General features: G+C 46.0%; 1 protein-coding gene across 1 annotated transcript; it reads right to left on the minus strand.

The window, feature by feature from the left end:
* Positions 1 to 497: 497 nt before the first annotated feature.
* Positions 498 to 24,906, minus strand: NUB1 (negative regulator of ubiquitin like proteins 1). The gene is made up of 15 exons (XM_054991461.1): positions 24,784 to 24,906; positions 20,992 to 21,110; positions 20,724 to 20,891; positions 16,674 to 16,732; positions 14,208 to 14,278; positions 13,866 to 14,060; positions 12,667 to 12,755; positions 12,448 to 12,554; positions 11,302 to 11,488; positions 7,380 to 7,487; positions 6,972 to 7,124; positions 5,315 to 5,461; positions 2,703 to 2,795; positions 1,581 to 1,779; positions 498 to 1,080 (listed from the first exon to the last, which is right to left on the minus strand). Exons 2-15 carry the CDS (start codon positions 21,106 to 21,108, stop codon positions 908 to 910), a joined length of 1,866 nt encoding a protein of 621 aa, XP_054847436.1. The 5' UTR covers positions 21,109 to 21,110; positions 24,784 to 24,906; the 3' UTR covers positions 498 to 907.
* Positions 24,907 to 26,665: the final 1,759 nt, after the last annotated feature.

Consider the following 26,665-nt stretch of genomic DNA (forward strand, 5'->3'; position numbering starts at 1 on the left):
GGCCAGACTCATGCAGTGGTTCTTTCCCATAAAACATCAGTAGGAAGGAAGGTATTCTAAAGAGATGCACTCCACTCTCAAAACCACCTGGGCATTTTTAGCCCAACTGCCCAGGTTTAACCATTATAGCCCACAGCTGGCACGGGCAAGGTGGAGAGATTCACAGATCTGGGTTTTGCTGCCTTCATCCTTTTCTTTTTACAGCAACCTCCAGTCCTACCCCTTCCAGATGGACCTCACTTTGCAGAGGACATGTAATAAAATATGATGAATGCAGCTTTTCATTCTTATGCAATACCAATACTGGAAAAAGGAGGCATTTTAAAACCCATGCACAGACTTACAATTGGCTTTAGGATTCAGGATTAATAAGTTAGTAGCAGGCCTACATACCTATAGTTCTAAGACCAGAATATATGCATGTCAGTCGCAGCAGAGTTCTATGCAAGTGATTCCATACTCAGGTCATTTGTGGTTTTAAAAAAATCTACCTTAAGCAGATGGAAAGTGTTTTATTTGCTCTACCACTTAAATAGATTTTACACCAATATATAGTGAAGTTCTCAGTATTCTGTAAAAAAATTTCTTCTGCAACTGGTTTTGCCCCTCCAGTGTTGCTCTACAATCAACTAACAATCCAGGTTTTATATATACCAGGATTTACGCAACTTACTGAGCTTAAGGCATTTGGCAAAAGCCTGGGTTAGGTGTGTCTGCAACCCACGGCACCAGCCCAGACAAAAGGAGCTGCGCTGAATTCCCTCTGAAATGAATGAGACTTCAAGACAGTCATGACCGAACTGCCCCATGGATTTCGGTGAGATCCGCGTGTGCCTCCTTTTCTGTGGGCTGGAGCCCAGATGGTGCAGTCTGACATAACGGAGGCCAAAGTCTCTAAGGGCCTTCGCTACTTGGGCTGGGTTGGCAAGTGCTGTATGTACGAGAGGTATTCGTTAATGACAGTTTCTTCCTCCTCCAGTGTGAGATCTAAATAATCTTCTTCATGTTCTGGAATATCCTTTAAGACTTCATTGAGCGCATCGGCTTCCATGTCTTCATCAGTTGAAGCGCCAGAAGTGCCTACAAGTAAGAAATGTTGCAGATGCTGTTTAAGCACTTCTCCCCCCTTACCAGGCTCAACCACAGGCACTGCAGTGGAATCTCTCCACTGCACAATATCACAAGAGACTAATCCAGAGGATTCCGACACGCAACCCGGCAAAAAGCGCTCCGAAACACCACATGACAATTTTAGGAAGTTAAGTGGGCCAAGGGCACAGCAAATACAGAGGAATGGGAATCCTGAGAAGTTAGGAAAGGGGCAGATTCACATAGGCGTGGTGTCACCTGATGACTTTGAGCCAAATGGCTTGGTTCCGTAGCTGAGGGTGTGACTTAACACTGGATGTTCTCGCTATAATGGGTCAGTCGTGTAAGGAAGTGGCTTCTTGCACAGAAATGAAGGGATTAGGCCTGCCTATGTGCTGTGGATACTGGGATCTTCATGCTACCCTGTGGCCCACCTTCCCTGCCTCTGCCGGCATCCCCCTCCTGCCCAATTCCAAAACCATTCCCTTCACCTGCAGAGCCTGTGGAAGAATCTTTGAATGAGCTGGATTCCTCCGAAGGAGAGGTGCTGGTGCTGTCAGAAGGTGCCTGTAGCTCGTCAGGAACGGACCCTCCATAATGGGCAAGGGTTTGGACGGCCAGCTGGACGTTGCCTTTAAACACTCTCAAGGCTTGCTCGGCTGCCTCAGGATTAAATCCCATATACACCAGCTAGGTGATAAAAAGACAAGGAAACGCAAGCTTGACTACTGCCATTTATTCTCGCCAGTTACACTTTATTGCCTTCTCTCTCTGAAGGTGCTCAGAGTTGCATTCCCATCTCAGACCCTCTTTGGGAGCTGCAACAGGCTGTGCGGAGAGACATGTGCCCCTCCCCGGGAAGCTTCAAACCACCACGGGGATATGGAGCTCATGGGAGGGGGGAACACTGTTACAAATAAGAGGCAAAAGAATTTAAAACCCTGCTCTGATTCATAGCTTAGGAGTCCCATGAGGCAGTTTATAAATCTTTAAGTATAAAATCCCTGATGGGCTGGGCTGGGCTGGGTGTACGTTGTTTGTATGAGCCTCTATCCCTGCACATAAGTTGCCATGAACGAAGCAGTTATGTGCCCACTTTAAAAAAAGGATTGCAAAAATGAGATGCGCTCCAATCGTTATATGTAAAGCGAAGGGTCCACGCTGCATTGTGCATGAGTTTATAGCCCCATCCGACATAAGACACCCCAACCAATTCTGATAAGAGCTCTACGTGGCTTGGAGACGGATTCTTCTCACTGTGTGCATGCAAAAGCATTCCACTGGATCTGTTGTGCGGGCATGCACACGCCAATGGGTACACATACGGCTGCCAAGAGGTTCTGGAGAAGGGATGAGTGATGTGGGCTCAGAAGGAGGAATGTGCCAAGGCCGGCTCAAAACTGACGAGAGAACAAACACTGAGAGAACAGATTTCAGTGTGATGCTGTGGGACCTTGCACTGCGCTCGTCCCAGTTTAAGCCAGATGCTGTGTGAGCGCACAGTTCCACAGACAAGTGTTTGTGCCTCACGTTTAAATCTGGCCTTGAAATCACTGGATTTGTTTTTTTTTTTTAAAGCAAGCTGATGTTCTAAATGCCCTGAAAGCACTTACTTGGTTAATGCTTTCCTGGGGAACCTGGAAGGTGTCCGCAAACAATGGATCATCATCCTCTGGGAGCAGCAGCTGGGGGTCATCGAGAATAACCTACAGCAGAGAGGGACAGCTGTGGGCTCAGACAGGGGAATCCAGGCCAAATGTGTCCCTGGAACCCACGGGTCAGAATGGCTTACGTATTAATGTTTAGATCCTGCTTTTCCAATTCTGCTCAGTGTAAAGGTAAAGGTAGTCCCCTGTGCAAGCTTTGAGTCATTACTGAACCATGGGGGGACGCTGCATCACGACGTTTTCTTGGCAGACTTTTTGTTGCGGGGTGGTTTGCCATTGCCTTCCCCAGTCATCTACACTTTACCCCCAGGAAACTGGGTACTCATTTTACCGACCTTGGAAGGATGGAAGGCTGAGTCAACCTTGAGCCGGCTACCTGATCCTGCCAGGATCGAACTCAGGTTGCAAGCAGAGCTTGGGCTGCAGTACTGCAGCTGACCACTCTGTGCCATGGGGCTCTTTTCCGCTCAGTGTAGCTTACCTAAAAGCATTAATACACAAAAACACTGGCAGACAATGCACCAGGACAACAGTAAGAAAGCAAAAAAAGAGACCCAGTTTGGTGTAGTGGTTAAGAGCGCGGGACTCTAATCTGGAGAGCCGGGTTTGATTCCCCACTCCTCCCCTTGAAGCCAGCTGGGTGAACTTGGGTCAGTCACAGCTTCTAGCTCTCTCAGCCCCACCCACCTCACGGGGTGTTTGTTGTGGGGATAACAACATACTTTGTAAACCGCTCTGAGTGGGCATTAAGTTGACCTGAAGGGCGGTATATAAATCAAATGTTACTATTATTATTATAAAAGGGACCATCACAAGAGACAGAAATCGGGAACGCTGGATTGCTTGGGTTGGAAGTAGCTTAATCAAAAGCAGTGCAAAAGCCTTGCCCAACCCATTTGGGCTGGGAGCCACATCCAGACAACAACAGACCACCTAACTGGCCAAGACCACATTGGTCACCTCACTCTTTTCTCGCTGTACATACACGGGCTGATCCTCACACTGTAAGCATCATTTGAGCCAAGAGGCGGGCAGGCAATGGCCCTCCGGGCTCCCAGGCAGAGAAAGGTCTTTCCCAACACCTGTCTCCTAAGTTCCTATAACTGGTGATGCTGGGGACTGTGTGCAAAAGGGGTGCCCCGCCACTGAGCCAGAGCCCGCCCCCCTTTTCCGTTTGTACTCGAACCCCTGCCAAGGCAATTGCTCCATGCTTCAATCGTTGGGCCCTGCTGTACCACTCTCTTTCCTTTTTCTATGGCCCACAGGTAAGACCGAACCACATCGGGAGCTAGCCTGGAAATGATCAGAGTCTCAGTTATGTGTAACAGCAGACTACTTTTTGATTTTCAAATGACTGCCAAAACTGAAGCACTGCAAAAATCGAAGCCTCCACGTTTGCAAGGTAGACAATTTTGCTGTACTCTGGCCAGTACTCCAGGCACGCTCAAGGCCCCGGCTTGCTTTGAATGTAGCCACATCACAAACTGCTCTTGAAACTTCCCTTCATTTCAAAAGCCATTTGTCAGGCTCCATGGAACACTGGTGTTTGGGCTCACATTTTCCAAAGCGCTGCTGAGCACGTGAACTGAAGAGTGCAGGCATTTAGAGCCCAGCCTCCAATTTCAGGGCCAAAACACGGCTATGGAATGGAAACCATTCTTCAGCATTGCACAGAGTTAATGCTTCTCCATGAAACTTTGACAAAAGGTGCCCCAAAGTATGAAAACCTGACACAACTCTACATGAATTGCTAATGCTTGTAAGTGGAAAACAAGAGGGTTTTCTTGCATTTGGTTCCAGCACTTCTGCGGAACATTAAAAATGGATAAAGTATTTCGGCAAATACTGTGCCGCCCTTCTAATTTTGCAGTCGCTTTGGTCTTTTAACATGCAAAATAATTTGAATTTGAATTTCCTGAAGCTCCCTCTCGGCCAGTTTGCAATGGAGGGGCCAGAACCAGCTGCCCCTAAGCATGTTTGTTCAGAGGAAGTTAAGACCTACTGAAGTCAACAGGCTTTGCTTCCTGGTAAGTGCATTTAAGATTTGCATCCTAAGGGAATCTTAATTCTTACTGAACCTGAAGCTGAAGACTTGTTGAGATGATAATGTCCCGATTCCCCTTCCGGGCTGGGTGGCACTGGCTACGCTCACACAGCAGGTACTCAGGAAGAGACACGAAGCTTCCTCACTTGGTACAGCTTCTCACTTGTAACATTTGCGCTTACATTCTGCAGGAAAGAGCCACAGCCCCAAAGCAGCTATTTGTTCCCTCTTCCGACTTCCTCAGTGGCTGAAATCCATCAGCTTTTCCACTCAAAGCCTTAGAATGCAAATTCTAGAATTGGGACTTTCGGCCCATTATGATGAAAAGGCTCAAAAATTCTGTACAATGGGAATGGAAATACAGTGAAACCTGGTTCACCAGCTTCAAGGTGATGTGCTTCATAAAGGCAATAATGTTGGCGCTGGTAGGGTGAAGAGGGCTTGAGAATATAAAACAGAGCTCTTTCCCGCAACACACTGCCCTGCTAAAGTAATTGTGTGGAAGAGCATTCACCTTCACCGCTAGTTCAAGGTTTCCTTTTGCCTGGTGAAGAGCTTTTCTAGCTGCTCGCTCTGAATAGCCCATACTTTTCAAGGAGTTGATGTCCTCTAACCGCTTTCTCCGTTTAGCTCGCTCCTCTCGTCTTATTTGATCCTTTTCCTGCAAGAATAAATATGAGTAGTGCCTACACCAAAGGAAGATGAATAGCTCGCCTTCTTTTATGAAAGCAGCAAGAAGCGATTTACTTCTCCCACACTCTACAACTATTTCAGGTGAATGCATACGCTTTTCTGCATCTTTGGCAGCACTCAAAGAGCTGGAGAAACCCGTTCAAACTCCCCTGGACAGCTCTGAACTAAGCAACGGATTTTAAAGGTGCAATTAGAAGAGCTGAATGCAGCACAAAGATTCCGTTTACCGAGCTTCTCAAGGGGAGCCCCCTCCCCTCATTCCACAAGTCCAAATGGCAACTAATGAGTCCAAAAATTTCGCGAATTTGGTGAAAGACCTTTTCAAGTAAGGGGACAACATGAGATTGAGAGCACAGCTCTGCCCCTCGGAACGCAGGGATCGGGCTGTTTGCCCTTTGGGAGATGACTCTGCTTCTCGAATGCGTCTTCATTTTTTCCTGTCACAATGAGTCTCTCTACATGATGGAAATGTAATTTAAAAAGACAGAGGGGGTGGAGATCGCTCCTCGCAGGGTTTGTTAATTTCATCTTCACCACCGGAAAGGGTCTGTCAATTTCACCTCTTCAGTCTAAAACTGTGTGGGATGGCAACCAGAGGGCAGCGAGGAATGGAAATGGGCTGGAGCTGCCTTCCAGAGCCAGGCTTGGATCTGGAGAGGTTCTAATGGGCTCAAGTTTCCCTTCTGGCATTTCACAGCCCCTTCACACAGCTCCAGTATATAGCAAAGCATTTGTTCGGTCTTTTAAAACTACCCTTCTGGGCTAACATTTCATCTTCCGACATGTGTTCTTTAGGGCTTTTTTCTGCTGGAATACGGTGGAACAGCATTTTGCAGCAGGGAAAGGATCCTTTAAATGCCAGCTGGCCCACAGGGAGATGCCATTTCCCCATGGACTTTCAAAATGCCAGCTGCTTTACAGCTGATGGGAGGGAATTCCCATCTCATCAGCTGAAAAAGCCTTTTAAATGCCAGCTGCCTTTTTCAGCTGACAAGAGGGGATGCACACCCCTAGTTTGAATGCCCCTTTCTGTGCTACTGCACAGCAGCATGGAAAGGGGCATTTAAACCCAGCCGACTTGCTTCTAATTCTTTAGAGCTAAGCCTGGCCTCCTTATTGTTTGTTTTTATATCCTTGGGGGGGGGCCCTCCGCCCTGTGCAATGACATCACTTCCTGGAAGTGACATCATTGCGTGGTCCTGGGAGCGTGCGCATGTGCGCACATATGGTACCAGTGAGTTCCACCACTTCTTTTCCCAGAAAAAAAGCCCTGGTTGTTCTTCACGTTTCAGATGTCTTGTGCAGAGAGACTCATAGTTTTTAGGGCACATGTTCTCATCTCCTTTAAAACGATGCTAAACTGAGCTGGTGGCGACATGTTTTATGCATGTGTACATATTATGCTCATTGTATACCACTGCATCACTATGACACAAGAACAGCCTTAAGAATGGCTCAAGATCTCCCTGGCCCCGTACCTCTCTCTGGTTGGAAATGTGACTGGCGGCATGATCCACGTTTCCATCACAAGCACGGAGACCCAGGCGAGCTTCCTGGGCAGAGAACCCCAGAAGTAACAAGCTGTTGACTTTCTCGGGGTCGATGCACAGCTCTTGAAACAAACGATGTGCCTGAAAAGGCAGAAGGAATGGGGGGAAAGTCAAATACAAGCATACCATTTCCAATGTATGCTATACAGAAATAAACTTTGACTAAAGGGAGAGAAGGAACAGGAAGTCAGTTTTACGTTAAGGAAAAAAGACGGCGTGGCCTGACCCCTATGTCTTTGCCACTGAGTCTGATGAATTGTAATGCCAGGTAAGTATTCCTAGATTTGTAACCTCAGGAAGGGATTTAGTGAATGCAAAAAGCTAAAAAGAAATTACCTGCTGCAGACATTCAGAAGCCTCTTTTTCTCTGCCGTTATGATAATGGCATATTCCTTGAAGCAGGTAAAGCCTTAGAAATAAAGCCTGCTCTCTCCCAGAACTTCCCTAAGAAAAACAAAGATTTACAAATTGAGGCCACCTGCGATTTGAAGCTAAAAACAGATGTTGCTTATTGGCCTTCTGTCTGTTTACTTCTGGAGTCGTTTAAAAGAGAGAGGTAGATGCCAGCCTCAGAGAGAATGCTTTCACACAGAATACCAAAACAGAAATCAAGTTGCACCTTTAAGACTAACCAAATTGATTTTAGCATAAGCTTGAGTTGTTACTCCTTCGGATGCATATGAAATGGGAATTGCATATAGACATTTATAAACAAAATCACAGGATATAAAAGGTGCAGGGAGCAGGAGTTGTGGCAGAGAGTAGTCTGTTATAAACCCTTCAGCTGTGAATACCAGCTCAGATAAGGTACTGGAACAATGTGGTTGTTACACTTAAAAGAATGATGAGAAAGGCCAGTCAGGTCTGACTCGGTTAGTCTTAAAGGTGCCATCTAGTACCAGTTTTACTTTGCTACAGACTGACGGATATGGCTTCCCCTTTGAAAATACAGATTACATCTTTTTTTTGGTGCAGGCACTACTCGATTTAGTTTATTTACATATCAATTTTTAACTAAAAGTCCCCAAAGCACTGTATCCTACAAAACAAAATCTATTTTAAAAGCTAGTAAGGCACAATAAACATTCAGTTAAACAGAGTAAGCATCATTAAAATACAAAACGAGTCAATAAAATACAAATTTCTAAGAGTCCCGCTCTGCCAGCACAACAATCTTCTTGCTCCGACTCAAATAGCCTTGGGAAAAAGACAGGCCTTCGAATCCATCTAGATGGCCTCGAGTGGAGAAGCTGTTCAACTCCTGTGGGAGGGACTCACAGAGAACAGACAGTAACTGGTAAAGCTCTCCCCTGGGTTTCCACTCACCAAATTTGTGCTAGGGCTGGTTCCTGAGGAAGGCCATGGGCTGGCTGATATGGGTGGAGGCAGCCCTTCAGAAACTCTGGGTTGAAGCCATTTGGAGCTTTTAAAGTCAAAATTGAGCCCCGAAACAGAAGGGAAGCCAGTGTCGATGGTATAACACTGGCTTAAGATGGTAACTCTGATGGCAATGTTTTGGACTAACTGGAGTTCCTGGAAGTCTTCACGGCTCCTCACAAGGAATGTGCTACAAGAGTTAAGTCTGCCTGTTATTAAGGCAAGTGTGACTGGGGCCAGCATAGCTGTCTCTAGGAAGGGTTGCAGTTGCTGAGCCACTTGCAGCTGGCAAAAGGTGTTCTGGGCAACTTCCATTACTTCAGCATTTAAAGGCCATGTTGAGTCTAGAAATATGGCCAAGCTGCACACACAATCCAATATGGGGAAGAAAACAGGGTTGCACCTACCTGTAACTGTTGTTCATCGAGTGTTCTTCTGTGCAGTTCCACATGGGAACTGTGCATGCGCAGACTAGCCTGTGCATGCACAGTTCCCAAGTGGGACTGCACAGAAGACACAATGAGGAATTCCTGTTCCAAGGTCAGCATTAGGCTCCACCTCTGCCAATTCTGTCTAGTCCAATATTTCAATTTATTGGCCTTCATCCGATCCAGTCCGTCACAGAATCTAACTTGCTTTTGTATTTGTAACGCTGCTCACTGGCTCCCAGACAGGGTCCCTTGTCAGAAACTTCCCTCAGTTTCCAACTTCTGATGCCCTTCTTTCTCACACTCCTGTCTACCCAGGTGTCTAGAAGAGCTGCACGTACATGCCTACTCTAAGTACTTTGGTTCAGGCTCCTAAGTTCTCACAGGCCCAGTTCTGGCCTGCCACCCTGGGAATGGAATGAACAGCTCAGTTAATCAACTGCACCTGGGAGCTGTTGCACAGACTAGGTGTCCTTGGGTGGAAGGGAGTCTCAGCTCTGCACGTACACCTTTCCTGTTCTCAGGCCAGCAACGCCGATAGCAAAGTGCGCCCTGATTGGCTGACGCTGCTAGAAAAGACGGCTCCTTGCTGCATTCAGAGTCATGCTTCACTCTCACTAGGACCTGGTTTTTTTCCATCTTCTTGCTATCTTCATTCCATCAGCATGTGAGATGCTTTGCTCCATGTCAGGCCTGAGGGGACCAGGGCAGCCTGGCATGGTTTGGGACTTTGTGAGTATGAGCAACTCAAGCCTCTTCAGAGAAAAGCAAGCTAGCAAGCTTCATGTCTAGACAGATAGCTTTAGCCAGAAATAGGTAAGTTGTTTATTTTATTTGCCTTTTGCTTGTGCCTACAGAGTGGTTCCTGCACCCTTGCAGACACTCTCCTAAGCTAATAAACAACCATTATATTTAAACCTGCGTCCTGAGTTTCTGATCAGCTGTGTGCAAATCCACCCAGTGAAACGAACCCGGAGACTGGGAAATCTCAAACAAACAGGGTGTTCCAATCCCCCAGGAGAGCTACTAGGGGTCTGAGTGGCTGTGAGCAGCACTTGGAGCAGTAGTCAGAGGGTTGAACCCTTAGATACCAGGGCCCTTTCAAGGGGCTTGTGGATAAGTCCCACTGAAACGAACGGCGGCTGTGGAAGAGGACCGGGATTCTTGTGACACCCCATTTCACTTCCAGGGGTCCAGCTGGATTGCCGCCTCCTGCCGCTTAAATACCTATTTCTGTTAACATACGGAAGCACCTTCCCAGTGGATTACATGGGGGGTGGGATTAGATTTCACTCCTTTTGTTAACGTTAATTGGAAGAGGAGGCTGAATGCACGCACTGTTCCGGAGAATTGTTCCTTTATTTGTCAGGCTAATTCAAGGTTCCAAACCTCAAAGAATGGCAGCTGGAGGTTATGAAAAGAGCTACCAAGTCTGTGGCAATTTTAAAAAGGGAAGAGCAGCCCACAGACCTCATTCAGGACTACTGTATTTATACAGTCCTCTAGGCAGGCTCTGACCTGCCTGCACAGAGAGATGCACTTACCGAGAAATGCTCTCACCTGAAAATGGCACACATGCATTTACACGAATGGCCCAAGCCGGCATTTCAAAGGTCACAATCATTTATGCGCAAGTACGCAGGTCCGCCAGATGAAAAACCAGCAATATACAATGGTGGCTTCCACATCTTTTATGTTGAGGGAACTTTGTTCTCAGAATCCACCCTCCCTCCCACCTCCACCCCAGGTCTGTCACCAAACTCTTATACATTGCAGGTGGAGTACGTGCTGTCAGAGCCAAGCTACAAGAGACGAATTACAGGAGGAGGAGCACGTGAAGAGAGTCACAATGTTAGCCAGGAAGCGGAGTTTTAAAAGAGGTCGGAAGGCTTTGTCAATTTCCTCTCTCTACAGAGCCAGGGGGATGTTGCTCAGAGGGTTTGTTAATTTCCTTTGCCTCCCAAAGGCTCTATCAGTTTCACTTCCCCTTTTAAGAGGCAAAGAAGAAATATCTCCTGAGTGTTTGCAGTTTTGTAAATAAGTAATTGAAGCGTGCCTATCTTTAACGTCGGAACAAGCTTTCAAAGTGGAATCGTCTTCTGCCTGCCAGTGAGGCTTAAGCAGACAAAGTCAAAATCACTGGGCCTCTTTTGCCTAGGCTCTCTGCTGGCCTGTATCTACTGGGGAGGGCTGTGTGTGACAATTTGTTCCAGAGAGATGTACGACAGGCAAACCTACAGAACTTGAGCTGGAATCTATGCACGTCCACCTCGGGCAGGGACATCCTTTAATTCTGAAGAGCGTTCACAGTGAAGGAAAGAGGCATACCTGAGCACTGAGGATAATTGTCTGCTTTGGAAAGGTCAGATTTCCAAAACCAAATGAGCTCTAAATAAGCAGAGGATAACCCTAAACCAACACACACACATCTTTTTCTTTTCTTTTTTGCTTACTTTTATAGTGACCAGCCTTTCGTGGTTCTCCCCGTAACACTTCCTGAAGCAGTCGTGGGCAGCAAGGAGCTTTTTCTCAGCATCATCGAGGCAATCCAGCTGTCCCAAGTGGAAGTAGCACCAGACGATGTCCAGTTGCAACACTGCATAATTATCGACGGTGGTCAGGAGGTCTGAACCACAATCGCTGAAAAGCAGCAAGAAAATATTTGGCACACTGCATTCCCTGCTCAGCTATCAGAAGAGCTGATGCACTTTTGATGAAAAGCACATGAGATAGGTACCATTCCCCCTTAAAGCAATGAAAAGCTAAATGATAAATAAATTGTTATATAGGCCCCAGAAATCTAACTAAAGGATTTCACATTTGGGCTGTTAGCAGAGTCTATCATGTGGCATAGGAACCGTGATGATAGGTGGTTGTGAGCTCGTTCTGCTGGCTGGTGTGTGTGCAGGAAAGAAAATAATAAAAGCATACACTTGGATTTATATTTAGAAAAGAAATGAGAGTTCTTTTATTGAAGGAACTCCATACTCTGATAGGAAAGGAGGGCAGATAGATCCTAACTACCTGTCTAGTCTAAGGATGGACATGGATGGCAGGACAAGGCCTGCATCCCTGCTGCCAAGATGGAGGGAGGAGAAGGAGAGAGGTGTTGCCTGGAACAAAACCAGGAAGAGAAGGAGAGAGAGGGAGGAAGTCAGGAGGAGGAAATCCTGAGAATATCAATCTGCATATTAAAGGATGGTCAGAGCGGTAAACAATAGTAAACAGCAAACAGACTGCCCTGACCTCTCTATCTTTCTAACTCTCTGGTTTGTCCCCCTCTGAAACCTGAGGGGAGAGAGAGTGCTGGATCCTCCTCTTCCAACACGAACTAATAGAGTGAGTTGCAGCGGAGCCACGATGTTCCGGGATCCGATCTCAACCTCTATAATGAACCCTCTAGCTGGCCTTATGCATCCTCCGCTCCAACTCAGCCCCTCTTCTGCAATATGGAGATGGTAACACTGGCTCACCTTCAAGGCCTGCGGCAACCATCACTGGCATAACCTTATGTGAAATACTTTGAATATTCTACAGCACTATATAAAGGCTCAAGTGCCTCTTCAGAAATCAGGAAAGAGAGGTGAAGAGATTCTTACCAGAAGTGTTTATCTGCATCCAATAGAAATGGCAGTGCCATGGCATATTCTTTGTTCTTCAACAAAGCTCTGCCCTTTTCATGGTACCCCATAGCTAGCAAGAGAGCCTGCAGAGGAAGGGGAGGGGGAGGTAATTTACCAACATTAAAAGCCTGAACAAAACTGCTCATAAGCAAAAGTGTATTCATCCTCCAGAGAAAGAAAACAGCCTCTGCTCACTTTTTTGGCTTTGGGAGGAATACTGATTTTTCTTCCAGTTTGGTTTGCTATGTCTAGGTACGGCGTCGTATCCGAATCCACAGAGTCATCTTAAGCAAGACATAAAAATGAGAAGGAAAAATCATTATGAATCTCTTCGGCTACAGAAAATCATCACTTTCAGGAATTAGGCCCAGGCCTTAACATTCCTAACATTCAAATAAAGTTCGTGCGTTTCATTACAGTGAGAAGCACAGCTGCTTGCATTACTTTTGAAATTTTGCCCCCCCCCCCAATCCACTGTGTTTTTCTCAGAAGCATCCTATGAGACTGAGGACGAGCGGAAGGCGGCCTACTGATTTCCTAATATGAGAAACCCGTTAGAAACTACACACACACACCCCGCACTGCAACATGATACCTATTCTCTTACAGAGAGTTTTCTTCTACAAGTACCACTGTCTTTTGTCAACAAACAACTGAACGAAACAGGTCACCACACTTGGATGTAATTTTTCAGATGGAGTATCGAGAGGTAAAGGAGCCAACCCAACGAATGCATCTGAGCTTAGCCCTTAAATTCAGACCAATGACTCAAACTTCCTTTCAGGTGGGTTATAGGTGCCCCATGTCATCTTCTGTTCAGTACTCATATTCAATTTCAGCCACTGACGTGTACCAGTTCTTAAGTTTAAAGAGATCCAAAGAACTGCACTAACATCTATCTAGCTGTCCATCCTTTTTTGTCCCACTCTTTCTCATGGAGCATATGGAGCCTCCCTCATTTTATTCTCACAAGCCTGAAAGGTAGGCTCAAGCCAAAAGTGAATGACTGGATCGAGGTTACTCACGGAGTGATACAGGCCTCAGGGTGGATTTGAACTCATCTCTCTCCAGTCCTAGTGTGACAATCTGACCAATGTAGGTCTCTCCTCAAACTAAGTGGTTTGAGGAAGAGAATGAGGGCAGTTTTATAAAGAGGTGTACATAAAGAGGCCAACACACTCAAGGAATGTAAGAGGCCCAATGGAGTAGAGCGGTTCACCCACAACTTGTCGAACTAACAGACTGTCAGCTGGGCTCCTGTATCTGTCCTTGGAGTCCAATCAGATACGACGACAGGAGATTCTTGAATTTTCAAACTGTAGCTCCCAAGTTAACTTGAGTTAAATATTTAATTACTGGCACTTTCATTCATGCTGCTAATAACTGTAACCTGCCTCTTTCTGCCAGCATTTCGAGGCCCTTTTTGGTTCTTTGCATCCTTCTGTGCATTTCTTTTTTCTTCACTGTCTCTTCTTCATGCTGCATTTCCTCCTCTCGGACTGTTCTTCTGGTCTCTTCCTCACTCAATTTCAGCTCCAGCACCATGACTTTGACGTTGTGTGTTACCCCTTGCTCTTCCAGGGTTTTCCCTGCAAAACGAGTTAGATTAATACGCCAGATAAAGTGAGGGATACTGGAACCAAAAACATAGGAAGACGGAGTCCTAAGAATCAAGAAGACACCATCTTAAATGATGGCAGTATCACCCATCAGCCATCGTATCAATAGATACCTACCTAGCTCAAGTTGCTTCTTATTTATTATTATTTTGATGCAATTTTCTTCAAAGCCATATGCTTGTGCTATTCTGTGAAGCAAAACAACAGATATTTTTAAAAGCTTTTTGGCTTAAGAGGATATTGCTGAGTATCTCTTTGAAGCAACATTCCCCTTCCCCCCAACATTCCCATCCCCCAAGAATCAAACTGAATACACAGCTACTGTGAAGACCAAGAAAGAGAAAAACATATCAGTTTAGGTCAAACTGGCTTCACAAAGTGTACAGCCATATTTCTACAGAGAAAATGTATACATGATACACAACTTTGTCCCTTCTGCAGCTTGTCCTTTCCAACTGTAGACCACGAATGGCTGTTACTATGTGCAGCCTGAACATGTATGAGCCATGTGGATTTGCTCACTTTCCAATCTGACCCCGAACTCACTCTTGGTTAATCTGAGCCTAAAGAAGACAGTCTTCCTTCTGCTACCTGTTTCTTTGAAGAACTGCCACCTTGGGTTCTACACTTAGCTTAAATGAATGCACATAAGTCATACAGTCATTATTTGACAAAGCTCTGAGAGCAAGCTCTAAGACCTTAAACACGATGAAGTCAGAGATACCTTGCCAAGGGAAACAATTACCACGCTGAAGCAGTCATGACAATATTAGGTATACTACAGCAACAGATGCCAAAATGCCCTTATTAAGGAATTACTATTCCAAACCCCATCTGTACTGTGCAAGATGCAACACTTTTAAAAAATGGGACGCACGCGGCCAAAGAAATGAGTTTAGAGATGGTGCAGCAGGGGCTTGCAGCCTCTTAACTATGCAAGTTCCAAATATTGGTGCAGGGGTCCCAAGCACTGGGACTGTCAGTAACCCAAAAGGTATTTCAAAGTTTGGGACACAGTTGCGCACTGGACCTCAGGGTATGTGGTGAAGCAGCACATGAGCACAGGCTGCCAGGGCTACCAGACAGCGACCCAAGGAGTAATTCAAGTGGCGATCCAAAGGAGGAAATAAGGCAGAAGGCAAAAAATGCATGACAATAAGGAACTTCCTTAACACTACACAGGCGCGATAGTGGCAGAAATTCACAATGCAGTAAGCTCTGGTTGGCCCAAGGCTTGAATGAAAACAGGTGCTTCCCCCCCCCCCCCGGGCTTGGAGAAAGAGGAGGGGACTCCAGGTGAGTTAACCAGCTTGATCCCTTGAGTGGCTGAAGGCAAGAAGGATGGAGTTCCTTGGTCCTGGGGATATTCAGGTAACTAGCATGGCAGGGAAGAGACATGCGTTGGAGGCAACACACAGCAGAGTTACACGCGTCTAAATCCATTCAAGTCAATGGGTGTAAATTTTAAGATTCTACTGTCACTTACTTCACTGATTTTGGGCAGAAAATTCCAATGGGCCCATACCAGGTCAGTGTGAATGGAGAGCCTTTTAGATGAGAGTGCTAATGCATGCCTAGGCCTTGGTTAGCAGACATGTTAAAGTAGCAGGATCCTTTGTGTCTGAATATACTTGGTGATCAAGAGGACCTAACAGCTTGAGGTCTGAGTGAAGGGAGAGGCTTTTCTCTTTCTGAGGCTACTTTTCTGCCCAAGAGTTATGAAATTACCTGGAATTATGCTGGATCTTGCCCCCCCCCTTAATCTTTGTGATGCAGGAGGCCCCACACTCACTTTAACAACAACAACAACAACAACAACATCATTCCATTTATATACCGCCCTTCAGGATGGCTTAACACCCACTCAGAGGTTTTATGTGCCTGGCAAAAAGGGGATCTCAGCTGCCAAGATTTGGGGGGTGGGGTGGAGAAAGCCCAACAAAATGGAAGCCTAATAGCAATTTGGTCCAGAGACGAAGTGGTTAAACAGTCCCTGGAGTCCTGTGATTCTCGAAAGCTTATGCTACAATAAAATTGGTTAGTCTTAAAGGTGCTACTGGACTCCTTTTGATTTTGCTACCACAGACTAACACGGCTAACTCCTCTGGAGTCCTTGTGATCACACAAGGACTCCAACTCTGTGCATACTCAACTTCAGATGAAGTCCAAGGAATCTAGAAAATCAGTTCTGAATAAAGTGGAATAGGATCCTACTGTACCCTTTTAGCATTATGTATGTCGACGCCACTTCCCGGGAAATTCAAGGGATGCTTCCAGGGCTTTTTTTCAGTGGGAACACGGTGGAATGGAGTTCCAGAACCTCTTGAAAATGATCACATGGCTGGTGGCTCTGCCCCATGTCTGGAGATCAGGGGGCGGGGCCACCAGCCATGTGACCATTTACAGCAAGGGCAACCCACTGAGTTCCACCACCTCTTTTCCCAGAAAAAAAGCCCTGGATGCTTCTGAGCAGGATCTCAGAATATTTCAGAAAGGCTTCTCATCCTGAGTATGTATTATAAAAGAGAACTACACAACTGAATGTTGAAAAAAACCAAAAAAGGCCAAGCCGTGGTTACTTACTGAGATCGGAGTTCCTTGCCTGTGATGACCAATTTTGTCTCCAGCACATTTTTTCTTGTCTGCAGATTATAAATACAAATACTGTGTACTAGCAAAATGTGATTTGCCTGATGATGCTGTCAAAATTCTTCCCACCCTAACTGACCTCCAGATTTTCAGAGTCTTGAATTACTCAGTTTTGTTTGCAGGAACCATATTTTTTAAAATATCTGTCATTCTTCTGTTTTTACTTCTGGACTTCATAAGAGACCACAGCACACATCAAATCTGCCATGGTCTAATTCCCTTATATTCATTCTCATTCTCCCTTCCCGCCCATCTTATCAAGGCGCACGAGTGCTTGTGTGCCTTGATAAAACACAGCATAAGAGGAATTCTGATGCCCTCATCTGCTTGCTTAATACTGCTTTTCATCAAAATGCGCGATCACTTGTGCTGATCAGTAATGCGGACTGGAAAAAAAAGAGAGAGGACAAATGGAAGGAAAATCAAAGTTCCGGAATTGATTTCAGAAGTTAAAGCAGGAGAAAGGGGAAGTGGAACAGGGAGGCACGTAAACCCACAGAATAATGATTCATTAGGGAATGTGTTTGCCCCCACTTTTTTCTTGGTACATAGAAGGAAACTGTGTTAGCTTATACTGTCACTTGTTCTTAGAGTTCAAGTCAAGTTAGCCTCCCTGCTTCTAAGACTATCCCAAAGCCTGATCCTACACTTCAGTGCACAGTGGATATGTCCCGTATCACGAGCCAAGGTCCAGGTGACTATCACAAAAGGGACTTCACAGGGAAGGGGGGGGCAGGCAGTGACTGAGGTGGAGTTACTTCTGATGCCCTGCGCCACACTCAAAAGGCTGCTGAAGCAATCTTGTCTTTCTGGCACAAGCTGGAGGAAATAGCAAAACTCTATGATTCTGCTAGCCTAGCACAGCTGCCTAGCACAGGACTGGGCTGCTGCTGCTATTGTTATCCATACCTCACTGCTCTTTTGGTTCACAGAACAGTTTAGAACGAAAGCATACTGCCCTGTTTATTTTTATTTCCTTTATACCCCAATAAGAACCCCCAAACTGTTTACATCATTCTCTTCTCCTCCATTTTTCCCATACAACGAACGACGTACGTTAGGCTGAGAGTTTGTGCCTGGCCCAAGGCCACCCAGAGAGCTGCCACGGCTGAGCCTAGATCCGAGCCCATCACTCTAGCCCCTCCACCACACTGTTTCAGGGAGAGTGTTTACTTGTGCGTGTTAATTAAAGCATAATATCTGCAACACGGTCTGCCCAGGGGGCTTGAGAAATGGCTGTGTCAGTGGCGTATCAAATCCCAACACCCATTAAACCTCGTATTAATTTCTTAACGGTAGCATTAACATTTAGGATAGGAAGCGCCCTCCTTTCAACTGAAGCAGTTCATTTTAAGCACGTGTGGGAGTTGAAATCTGGAGAAGGTGATAAGTAAATGGGGATGTCAACTACAATGACCCCACTTCCTGATGGCGCCGTCTGCCAGCACGACTCAGTATTTTTCAACGGCTGCAACCGCAGTCATCACTTCTAGGAACCTGCAGCTATTTTTTTAAATTATATACTGCTTTCCTACCAAAGTATCTCCAGGACAGCTTGTGATGCTATTTTAAAAAAAATCTAGTACAATAAAACAGCTATAAAGCAAACAGATCCAGCAATGCAAAAAGTAGTCTCAGGCTAACCCAGCTAAAGGGCAGCTTTCTCCGATACGTCCGTGCCCCTCAGCAGAGAGCGTAGCTGGAAGCCCTGCTGCACTTCCCTCTTGTTTCCGAGGAGTGGGCTGAGACGAGAAGCAGGGCGCCCCGACAACGGAATGCCTCCCCTGGTTTCTTTGGCACCAAGCTCATTGAGATTTTGGCACCTGGTGAAAACTTATTTATTTTCCCCAGTCTTCTGACTGAGTTTTGCTTATTACAGCTATTACTACTGCAGATATTTCTATTTCCGTTTCTGGGTAAATTCCTCCTGCTTGGCAATGTTTGTAAGCTGCTTGTGAAATGATCGCTGGTTCTTAATACTTAAGATATCTTTCTTTTACTATATTGTGGTTTATAGTATTCTTATGAGTTTTATTTACGCTTCTCCCCTCTCGAGCCATCCTGCTTGCCCAACCTTTCCTCCTCCTCCTGCTATGGCTCTGCTCCCTCTACCCCATCCCTTCTCCGTTTTTCTTTCTTGCCCACCTGCCCATTCCTTCCTTCCTAGCTCACCTCACTCACTGTTTTCTGCCAACGCTCCTTCCCTTTCCCTCTCACAGCCCAAAGTATTTCCTTCCACCCCGTCCCGCCCCCACTCTGGATCTCGCTCCCACCCTGCTACTTGTCTCCATTATTGAGTGACCTTTCGGATTGCTCCGATGACCCAAAAGGGCACCTAGAGGGGTTTCGCCCCTTTATTATTATTTCAAGGCAAAGCTATTAAAAATGGGTCTCTATTATTATGCCTTAACTACCAAGGCATGTAACGTTTTTCCCACCTATTCTGTGACATTTCACGTTCCATGCATTCCTATATAAGAAGAAGCTTTTCTGGTCTGTGGTGTATTAGCTGCACCCGTACCTCATTCAATTTTTAGATTTTGCTAGGAAGGCATCATGATCCTAGGCCTAAGGAGTGGAAAGGCCTACAGGCCTCAAACAGCCTTTCCCTCAAACACAGGCCTTGAGCCTTGCTGGAAATTTTACCTCTGGGCCTACATTTCCCAGATACTCTCCAAGGCTGGGACTGGGTCTGGTGGATGTGGAGAGAAAAGTGAAGCTAATTGTTTAGGAGGAAGAACCTTGAAAAAGCATACAAGAGGGTGTGTGTGTGTGGAACTGGAAGAGATTCACTGTCCACAAGAAAACCCTGCATGGCCTCGCCCCTTTCTGAACACAGGGCACAAGTGGTTAGACTCTGATTAAAGTGAATGGGGGGAAATGAAAAAACAACCACGATATTGCATTCTAAGTACACGTAACATGGAAAAACCTTGCAATTATCTTGTTAGCTATTTGCGGGAGATGGGGCGTGATGGAGGCATTATCCATTCCAATGTCTAAAAATTCTTATTTCCCAGAGTTTCTGAGTTTAGAGTCTGCATGTATCAAAAGTTTTTGCAAATCCGTATGATGAAATTGTTTTCAATTTTTTTTAAAAAATCAGATTGAAGTCATGATAAACATAAGGAAAAATATTTGACAATGAATGTAATTGGGGTCTATTTGACTCAGTAACGGATAAGTAAAGTGTTGCTTACAAGCATAGAATTTAATCGTGTGTACAATGCTTCATTCTAATTCTGAGTTTGCCTCTGAGGAAGGTAAAGGAATAAAGGTTACCTCAAAACAAACACAGAGCTGGAAAGTACCCACAAGGGTCATCTAGTCCAGCCCCCTGCACAATGCAGGAAATTCACAGCTACCTCCCCTCATCCCGCCACTGACCTCCGCTCTAAGCCCAGAGGAAGGGGAAAAAACCTCCAGGATCCCTGGCCAATCTGGTCAGGAGGAAAATTTCTTCCTGACTCTAAAGTGGTGATAGGAATTACCCTGGCCATATAAGAAAGGGCCACGAGAGCCCCGCAACGGATCCTTGTCCCACCTCTCTGTACTGAAAACCTTCTTCAAGCCAATTTACTCTGCAGTTCGGTCAATGTGAAATATGGTTGTTGGGGGTTTTCCGGGCTGTATAGCTGTGGTCTTGGCATTGTAGTTCCTGACGTTTCGCCAGCAGCTGTGGCTGGCATCTTCAGAGGTGTAGCACCAAAAGACAGAGATCTCTCAGTGTCACAGTGTGGAAAAGATGTAGGTCATTTGTATCTACTCAGGAGGGGTGGGGTTGAGCTGAGTCATTCTGTAAGAGTTACCCAGGGTGTGGAATGCTAATGGCGGGAGGCTTCACTGTAACCTGAGGAACCCCAAAAACCATCGTTCTCCGGCCGTGAAAGCCTTCGACAATACAATGTGAAATATATTCTTTCATTACATAACTACAGCGATTAATCTGTGTCTTACATACGCTTCTTTAGCTAGCTTGCTTACTTTACCCATCCTAGGAGGTAAGGCCACTTCCAGCGTTGCAACGCCTGTTGCCTTATAAGCTTCATTTCCAGTTCCCCGCTCAATTGTTTTACAGCGTATTTCTTCCAGAAGGGCCTCTATTTCCTTGCTGTTATACTTCAGCCTCGCTGAATACTGCAGGGCAAGATCCTAAGGCAGTAACATGAATTTGTTAAGAACACGAGAGGAGTAATTATACATGAAATTAAAAAAAAAAAAGTAGCAATGTGGCAGGCTACTCTGTACTTACCTTCAGCCCCTCACCGGCCTCTTTATTGCTTTCTGTATATGGAGGTCTCCATAGCTGAATCTTGTCTTCCCTTAAGTAGTTTTTCAGCTTTGCTGCAAGATACCTCTTCTGTGCCATCCCTGCACAGGAAACGATTAAAATATCGACTCTCACATATCCTAGTTGCTCTAACAGGCACTGAAATCTTGTTCTCGTCTCAAAAACAATACCCGCACAATTTTTTTCAGATCCTCTATAAGAAAACATTAAAAACGCTACTACATTTCATAGACTTGGAAATTGATACAATTGAGGCTACAGTGGCGTGCTTAGGAATGTGGAAACATGTATGAAAGCAAGCACATTGAAGCTGTTGATCAAGCTGTGGCGTTCACGCTGTGAGAGCCGCACACTGTGCTTACTTGATGGGTCTGCAGATGTTCGTAGAGCCTAGAACACTCACCACGCCCTCTGCTGAGAATAGCGTGGTAAGCAGGCCTGAATAACTAAATAAATCTGAGACAGAAGCCTGAATTTTGGAGCTGATTTAGAAGCGTTCAGGCCGATGCCAAGATTAGCACTGCCCGTCTCGCACTCTTGCTCCTGTTCGAGCATTGTTTGCTCTAACAACATTAAATTATGATGCCTGCATTTTTATCAGTACAGTATCAGCTCTAGGTTGTCAATGATGTACATTTTAAAACAAAAATTAAATGAAAAGAGTCATAAAAGAATATTATCCAAGCAAGCAGCAGAAGCTTGGTAACAAGCAGCCAATGAATTTGAAACAGATGTTTGTTGATAATTTATCATGATGTTTTTATTTGCTCATATAGCTCTTCCCTTTCTTGTAAAACAGAGTTTTATAAGAAGCTACAGACAAGTTAAAATCGTACACTGGAAAACACTGAAAAAACCCTGGTGTCTGAGCTTGTAAATGGATTAATGGGGATGGATGAGCAATCTACAGCGCACCAAACACATCTTCGTATCTATTCCTAGGATAACACTGTATAATAAAATATCATTGTATAATAAAATATCATTTCACAAATCATTTCACAAATTAAAATCCTAGTTAGGTATTATGTGGGTGCCACTGTATCTGCCCTGAGCCTGCCAATGTGGGGAGGGTGGAATAGAAATAGAAATAAATAAAGTTAAGTAAGCAAGTCTGGGAGAAATCCTAGATAAAATGGTGTTGGACCAGGGCTACCAAATGACAAGAGAGGTTTGGCCTGCTCTTATGCCTCCAATAGTAGCTTTATCTCCAGAAATGAGTAGGTAAAGTTTTTCTCAACATAGAGAAAGACATTATCACTTGATAACGCTGACAGACACAAAACTGAATTTTGGGAGCCAATCGGAAAGAGCGCAGCCTTAGAGAGCTCTTAAGGGCTGCTGCAGGGTGATGCCAATATTAGCATTGTCGCGTACTCTTGTTCAAGCAGTGTTTCGCTTGCTCTTACAACAACATTCAATTATGATGCATGCATTTTTATCTGTACAGTATCAGCTCCAGGTTGTCCATGATGTATATTATAAAAAAAAATGAAAATGAAAAAAGCCATAAAAGAATATTGTGCAAGCAAGCAACAAACAAAACTGTTCAGCAGAAGCTCGGTTCTTGATAACGTCTACAGATCAAGTGGCTCTTAACAATTCGGGTAGAGGTCAATTCAAAAACATCAACTGACCTGAACAAAAATGAAACAAAAGTTAAAAAGGATGTAATCTTTAAACCACTTTTCCCAGCAAAACTTCCTCATCGAGAATATCCACAATTCAAGAAGTTCAGCTGTCGCTGCATGTGTTTGCCATCTCTACCAGGCCTTTCACATTTTAATACCTGCCAACGATCCCAGTGAAGCCAGCGTTACTGCCAGATTTTGCAGATGCAGCCAATAAAACCCTGCCAGTATTTTGGTATTTTTGGATTTTTGATGCAAGTAGGAAGCCAGAAAAAAAGTAATTCTTGGTTCCTTCCTAGGTTCTCTCTTTCTCTCGACATATGGATAAGCAGAAGGTCAGTAGCTTAACTGAGATTATTTCCTTCCATCCAGCCAAATCTGTGCTCTTCCTTGCCTGGCATTGCCGTTTCTGTTTTGGCCAGAACAGAAAGCAGAGCCCAGTGTGAGAAAGAATCCTAAGCAGCTGGAGGGAGACAGGAAATCTCAAAGAAGAAGATAAATTAGAGGAGGAAAAACTCAGAGCATTTTGTTAAAAAAAAACTACATACAGAGCCTCTTAAACATTTCAAGAGACTCATTTATGATTACTAACAGATCTGGCACCCATCTTTCAATGTTGCCATCTGCTACTTGGGACTATGCAGTAAAACAGATTCATTAGTTTTGCTTTCATTTACAGCATGTGATTCATAAGCATTTCTCACGTCACAGACAGCACAAAGAAAAATGAAAACCGAAAGGGGGGCTGGGGAGAATCCGGTTGTAGTTCAACATTCTTTTTAATTGATTAAAATTTTTTGATCGTTTAGAGGGGGGATTTAGTCAATTTAAATTCATAGAGATTCTTTTCAGCTCACTAAGTAGTTGAGCTGTGAGTCAGCACTCTGCGGGTTCGACTCCCGCTACTGCCATGAACTCTGCAGGGGGCCTTGGGTGAGCCACTCCTCTCAGCTCCAGCTCCCCAGCTGGATTGTAGAGATAACGATAACACTGACCTTGTTCACCGCTCTGAGTGGGTCACTAACCTATCCAGAAGAGCAGTATATAAGCACAGTTATTATAGCACCGCTCTGAGTGAGGCACTAATCTGCCTAGAAGAGTGGTTAATAAGTGCAGTTGTTATGAGAGCCGCTGCAGCATAGTGCTGAAGTGGTCAGGTTGTAAATTAGCACACTATTGATTTGAATCCCACTCCTGCTATGAGCTCTGCAGGTGGCCTTGGGTCAGCCACTCCTCTCAGCACCAGCTCCCCAGCTGTATTGCGCGGAGAAAAATAAAACTGACTTTGTTCACCGTTCTGAGAGTGGCACTAACCTATCCAGAAGAGCAGTATATAAGCACAGTTATTATAGCATAGTGAGTGTTTGGGCTGTGAATTAGCTATCTGCTGGTTCAACTCCTACGACTGCTGTGAGCTCTGCAGGAGGCTTGGGTAAGCCCCCCCCTCTCAGCCCCACTTCCCCAGCAGGATGGTGGGGATAATAATGCTGACGTTGTTCACCACTCTGAGGCACCAATTTGTCTAGAAGAGTGGTATGTAAGCACAGTTATTACTACTGCTGCTGCTGCTACTCTCCACACAAAGATCAGTTCCCCTGGAGAAAATGGATGCTTTGGAAGGTGGGTTCTGTAGCACTATATCCTCCCCAAACCCCTCTCTCTCTAGGCTCCACCCCCAAATCTCCAGGAATTTCCACACACTAGAGTTGGCAACCTTAGCCAGGGCACCCTTTTGAGCATCAGAGAGGCTAGTCTATCTCCCCCCTCCAAGCCCACAGCGGAGGAGCTCCTTATGTACAGTCAAAATAAGGAACGAGGAGGGGGAAACTTCAAGGTTGCCAACTCTAGGGAGAGAAATTCCTGGAGATTTGGAGGTGGAGCCTGGGGTGGGACGGATTTGAGGAGGGGAGGAGCCTCAGCGGGGTATAATGCCACAGAGCCCACCCTCCAAAGCAGCCATTTTCTCCAGGGGAACTGATCTTGAAGTCAGTTGTAATTCCCCCCAGCCCTCACCTGGAGGTTGGCAACCCAAGCTATAGGCCCAAATAGCCCCGCCACAAGAAACGCGCCTGTGAATCTGAGAGCGGGGGGGGGGGTAGCGGCAAGGCAGACGGCCACTCACCTGCGCCGTTCCCTCTCCGCCTCGGTATCCGACAGCGAACCCGGAGGGCGGGCGGAGGCCGTTGGGCTGGGCCGGCGGAAGGCGAGGAGGCCGCGGCCGTCAGAACCGAAAGTAAACATGGAGGCGCCGCCTTCGCCTCAGCCGCGTCACGTGACGGCCAGAGGCCACGCCCCCGCCTCGGCCTCACCCGGCCGCCATCTTGGCTCCTCCGGGACGGGCCGCGTCCCGCCTGAGGGGGGCAGGAGCAAAACGGGCGTCCTGTGAGGTGGGCCGTTGCCTGCGCCTCGCCTCCACGTCGATGAATATTAAAATAAATAAATAATAAAACAATAAATAAATGAATCCCTCTTCTCTTCGAGCAGGGTCGTTCCTTCGGGTGGGATACATACAAGACCACAATGAGAGCCTTCGGGAGCCAAGAGGTTAATGCTTGGTTCTGGTAGCCGAAGAACGCAGCTTAAAAGACTCTGGCTTTCCTGGGAGTAAGCCACATTGAATAACGGGGCTCGCTTCTGAGTAGACCTGCTTAGGCTTGCTCTCTGCGAGTGAGATCCTAAACTCAGTTAATTCCAATCTAAGACCGTTGATTCTCATGGGCTTAAACAGGAATAAAACTGTAGGAATGCGCGCGGGGTGTGTGTGTGTGTGTGACTCCTGCAGGCTTTTCTCCTGGGGAGGGACAAAGGAAGGAGGAATATTCCTTGACTAGCCCAAAAGGCTCGGTTGAGAATCAGTTCCCTTGGAGAAAATGACTCATTTTGGAAGGTGAGTTCTGTGCACCCTGAAGTCCCTGCACAGTCCCACCCCCAAATCTCCAGGAATTTCCCAATCTGGAGCTGGCAACCCTGTAACTTGCTTCACAATGCATGTACAAAAGCCAAATGGAAAGGTGGCTGCCTTTTTGAGTGCGAAAACTGGCTATATCTAACCCCGCAAGAGCAGTTCTATGCAGAATTAAACCTATTGATTCAATGGGCTTAGACTGGAGTCGCTTTGCTCAACGTAGCATTACAATGTTATATTATGGCGGATGCTTCAGTGGCATAACAAGAGATCCTCGTGGCACCTCAAAGACGAACACATTAATTGAAGGCTAAGATCGCCAACCTCCAGGTGGGAACTGGAGATCTTCCAGAAGGACAATTCATCTCTGTACTATAGAGATCAGTTCTCCTGGAGAAAATGGATGCATTGGAGAGTGGACCCTATGACATTATACCCTGCTGACACCCCTCTCCTGTCCAAATTCAGCCTTCCCTAGGCTCCATTCCCAAATCTCCAGGAATTTCTCAACCCAGAGTTGCATATAAGCTCAAGTGCTGGAATCAGTCTTTGACTTATGGTACTCCGGAAAGGGGTGTGTACATTGATGGAACAACAGCAACAATCAATGTTGTGAATTTTTCAGTGGTGGGAGTGTGAAACAATTGTATTTTGTGTGCATACCCTGTCCTCTGAAATGAACAGATCATGGGATGTAGAGTCTCTCTACACAAGACTTCGGGAGGCTCAAGTGTAGGGAGATGCAATGTTAGCCAGGAAGTGTAGTTTAAAAAGACGGACTAGGGCCGTAGCTAGGATCGCCACCCAGGGAGCAGTTCCAGGGCTGTTGCGCGTGCACCTGAACTGCGAGATGATGTCACTATACATGATGTCATCACACAGGGCATGCCGCTGCGAGCCAGCCGCCCCATCGGCGAGGCAGGCAGCCGGGGCAGTGTGCAGTTGGCCTCCCAGCCCTCCTGCTCCGTTGCCCCACGCGCCACCACAGCCACCTGGCGTGCCTGGCCCGCTGCTACTGCGCCCGGCTGTGAGCATGGGCTGGCGGCAGTGGCAACACAAGGCAACTGAGTGGGAGGACTGGGAGGCTGCCCGCTCAGTT

The sequence above is a fragment of the Eublepharis macularius genome, chromosome 11 (genome assembly GCF_028583425.1).
Source record: "Eublepharis macularius isolate TG4126 chromosome 11, MPM_Emac_v1.0, whole genome shotgun sequence".
In the NCBI taxonomy this organism is placed as follows: Eukaryota; Metazoa; Chordata; class Lepidosauria; order Squamata; family Eublepharidae; genus Eublepharis; species Eublepharis macularius.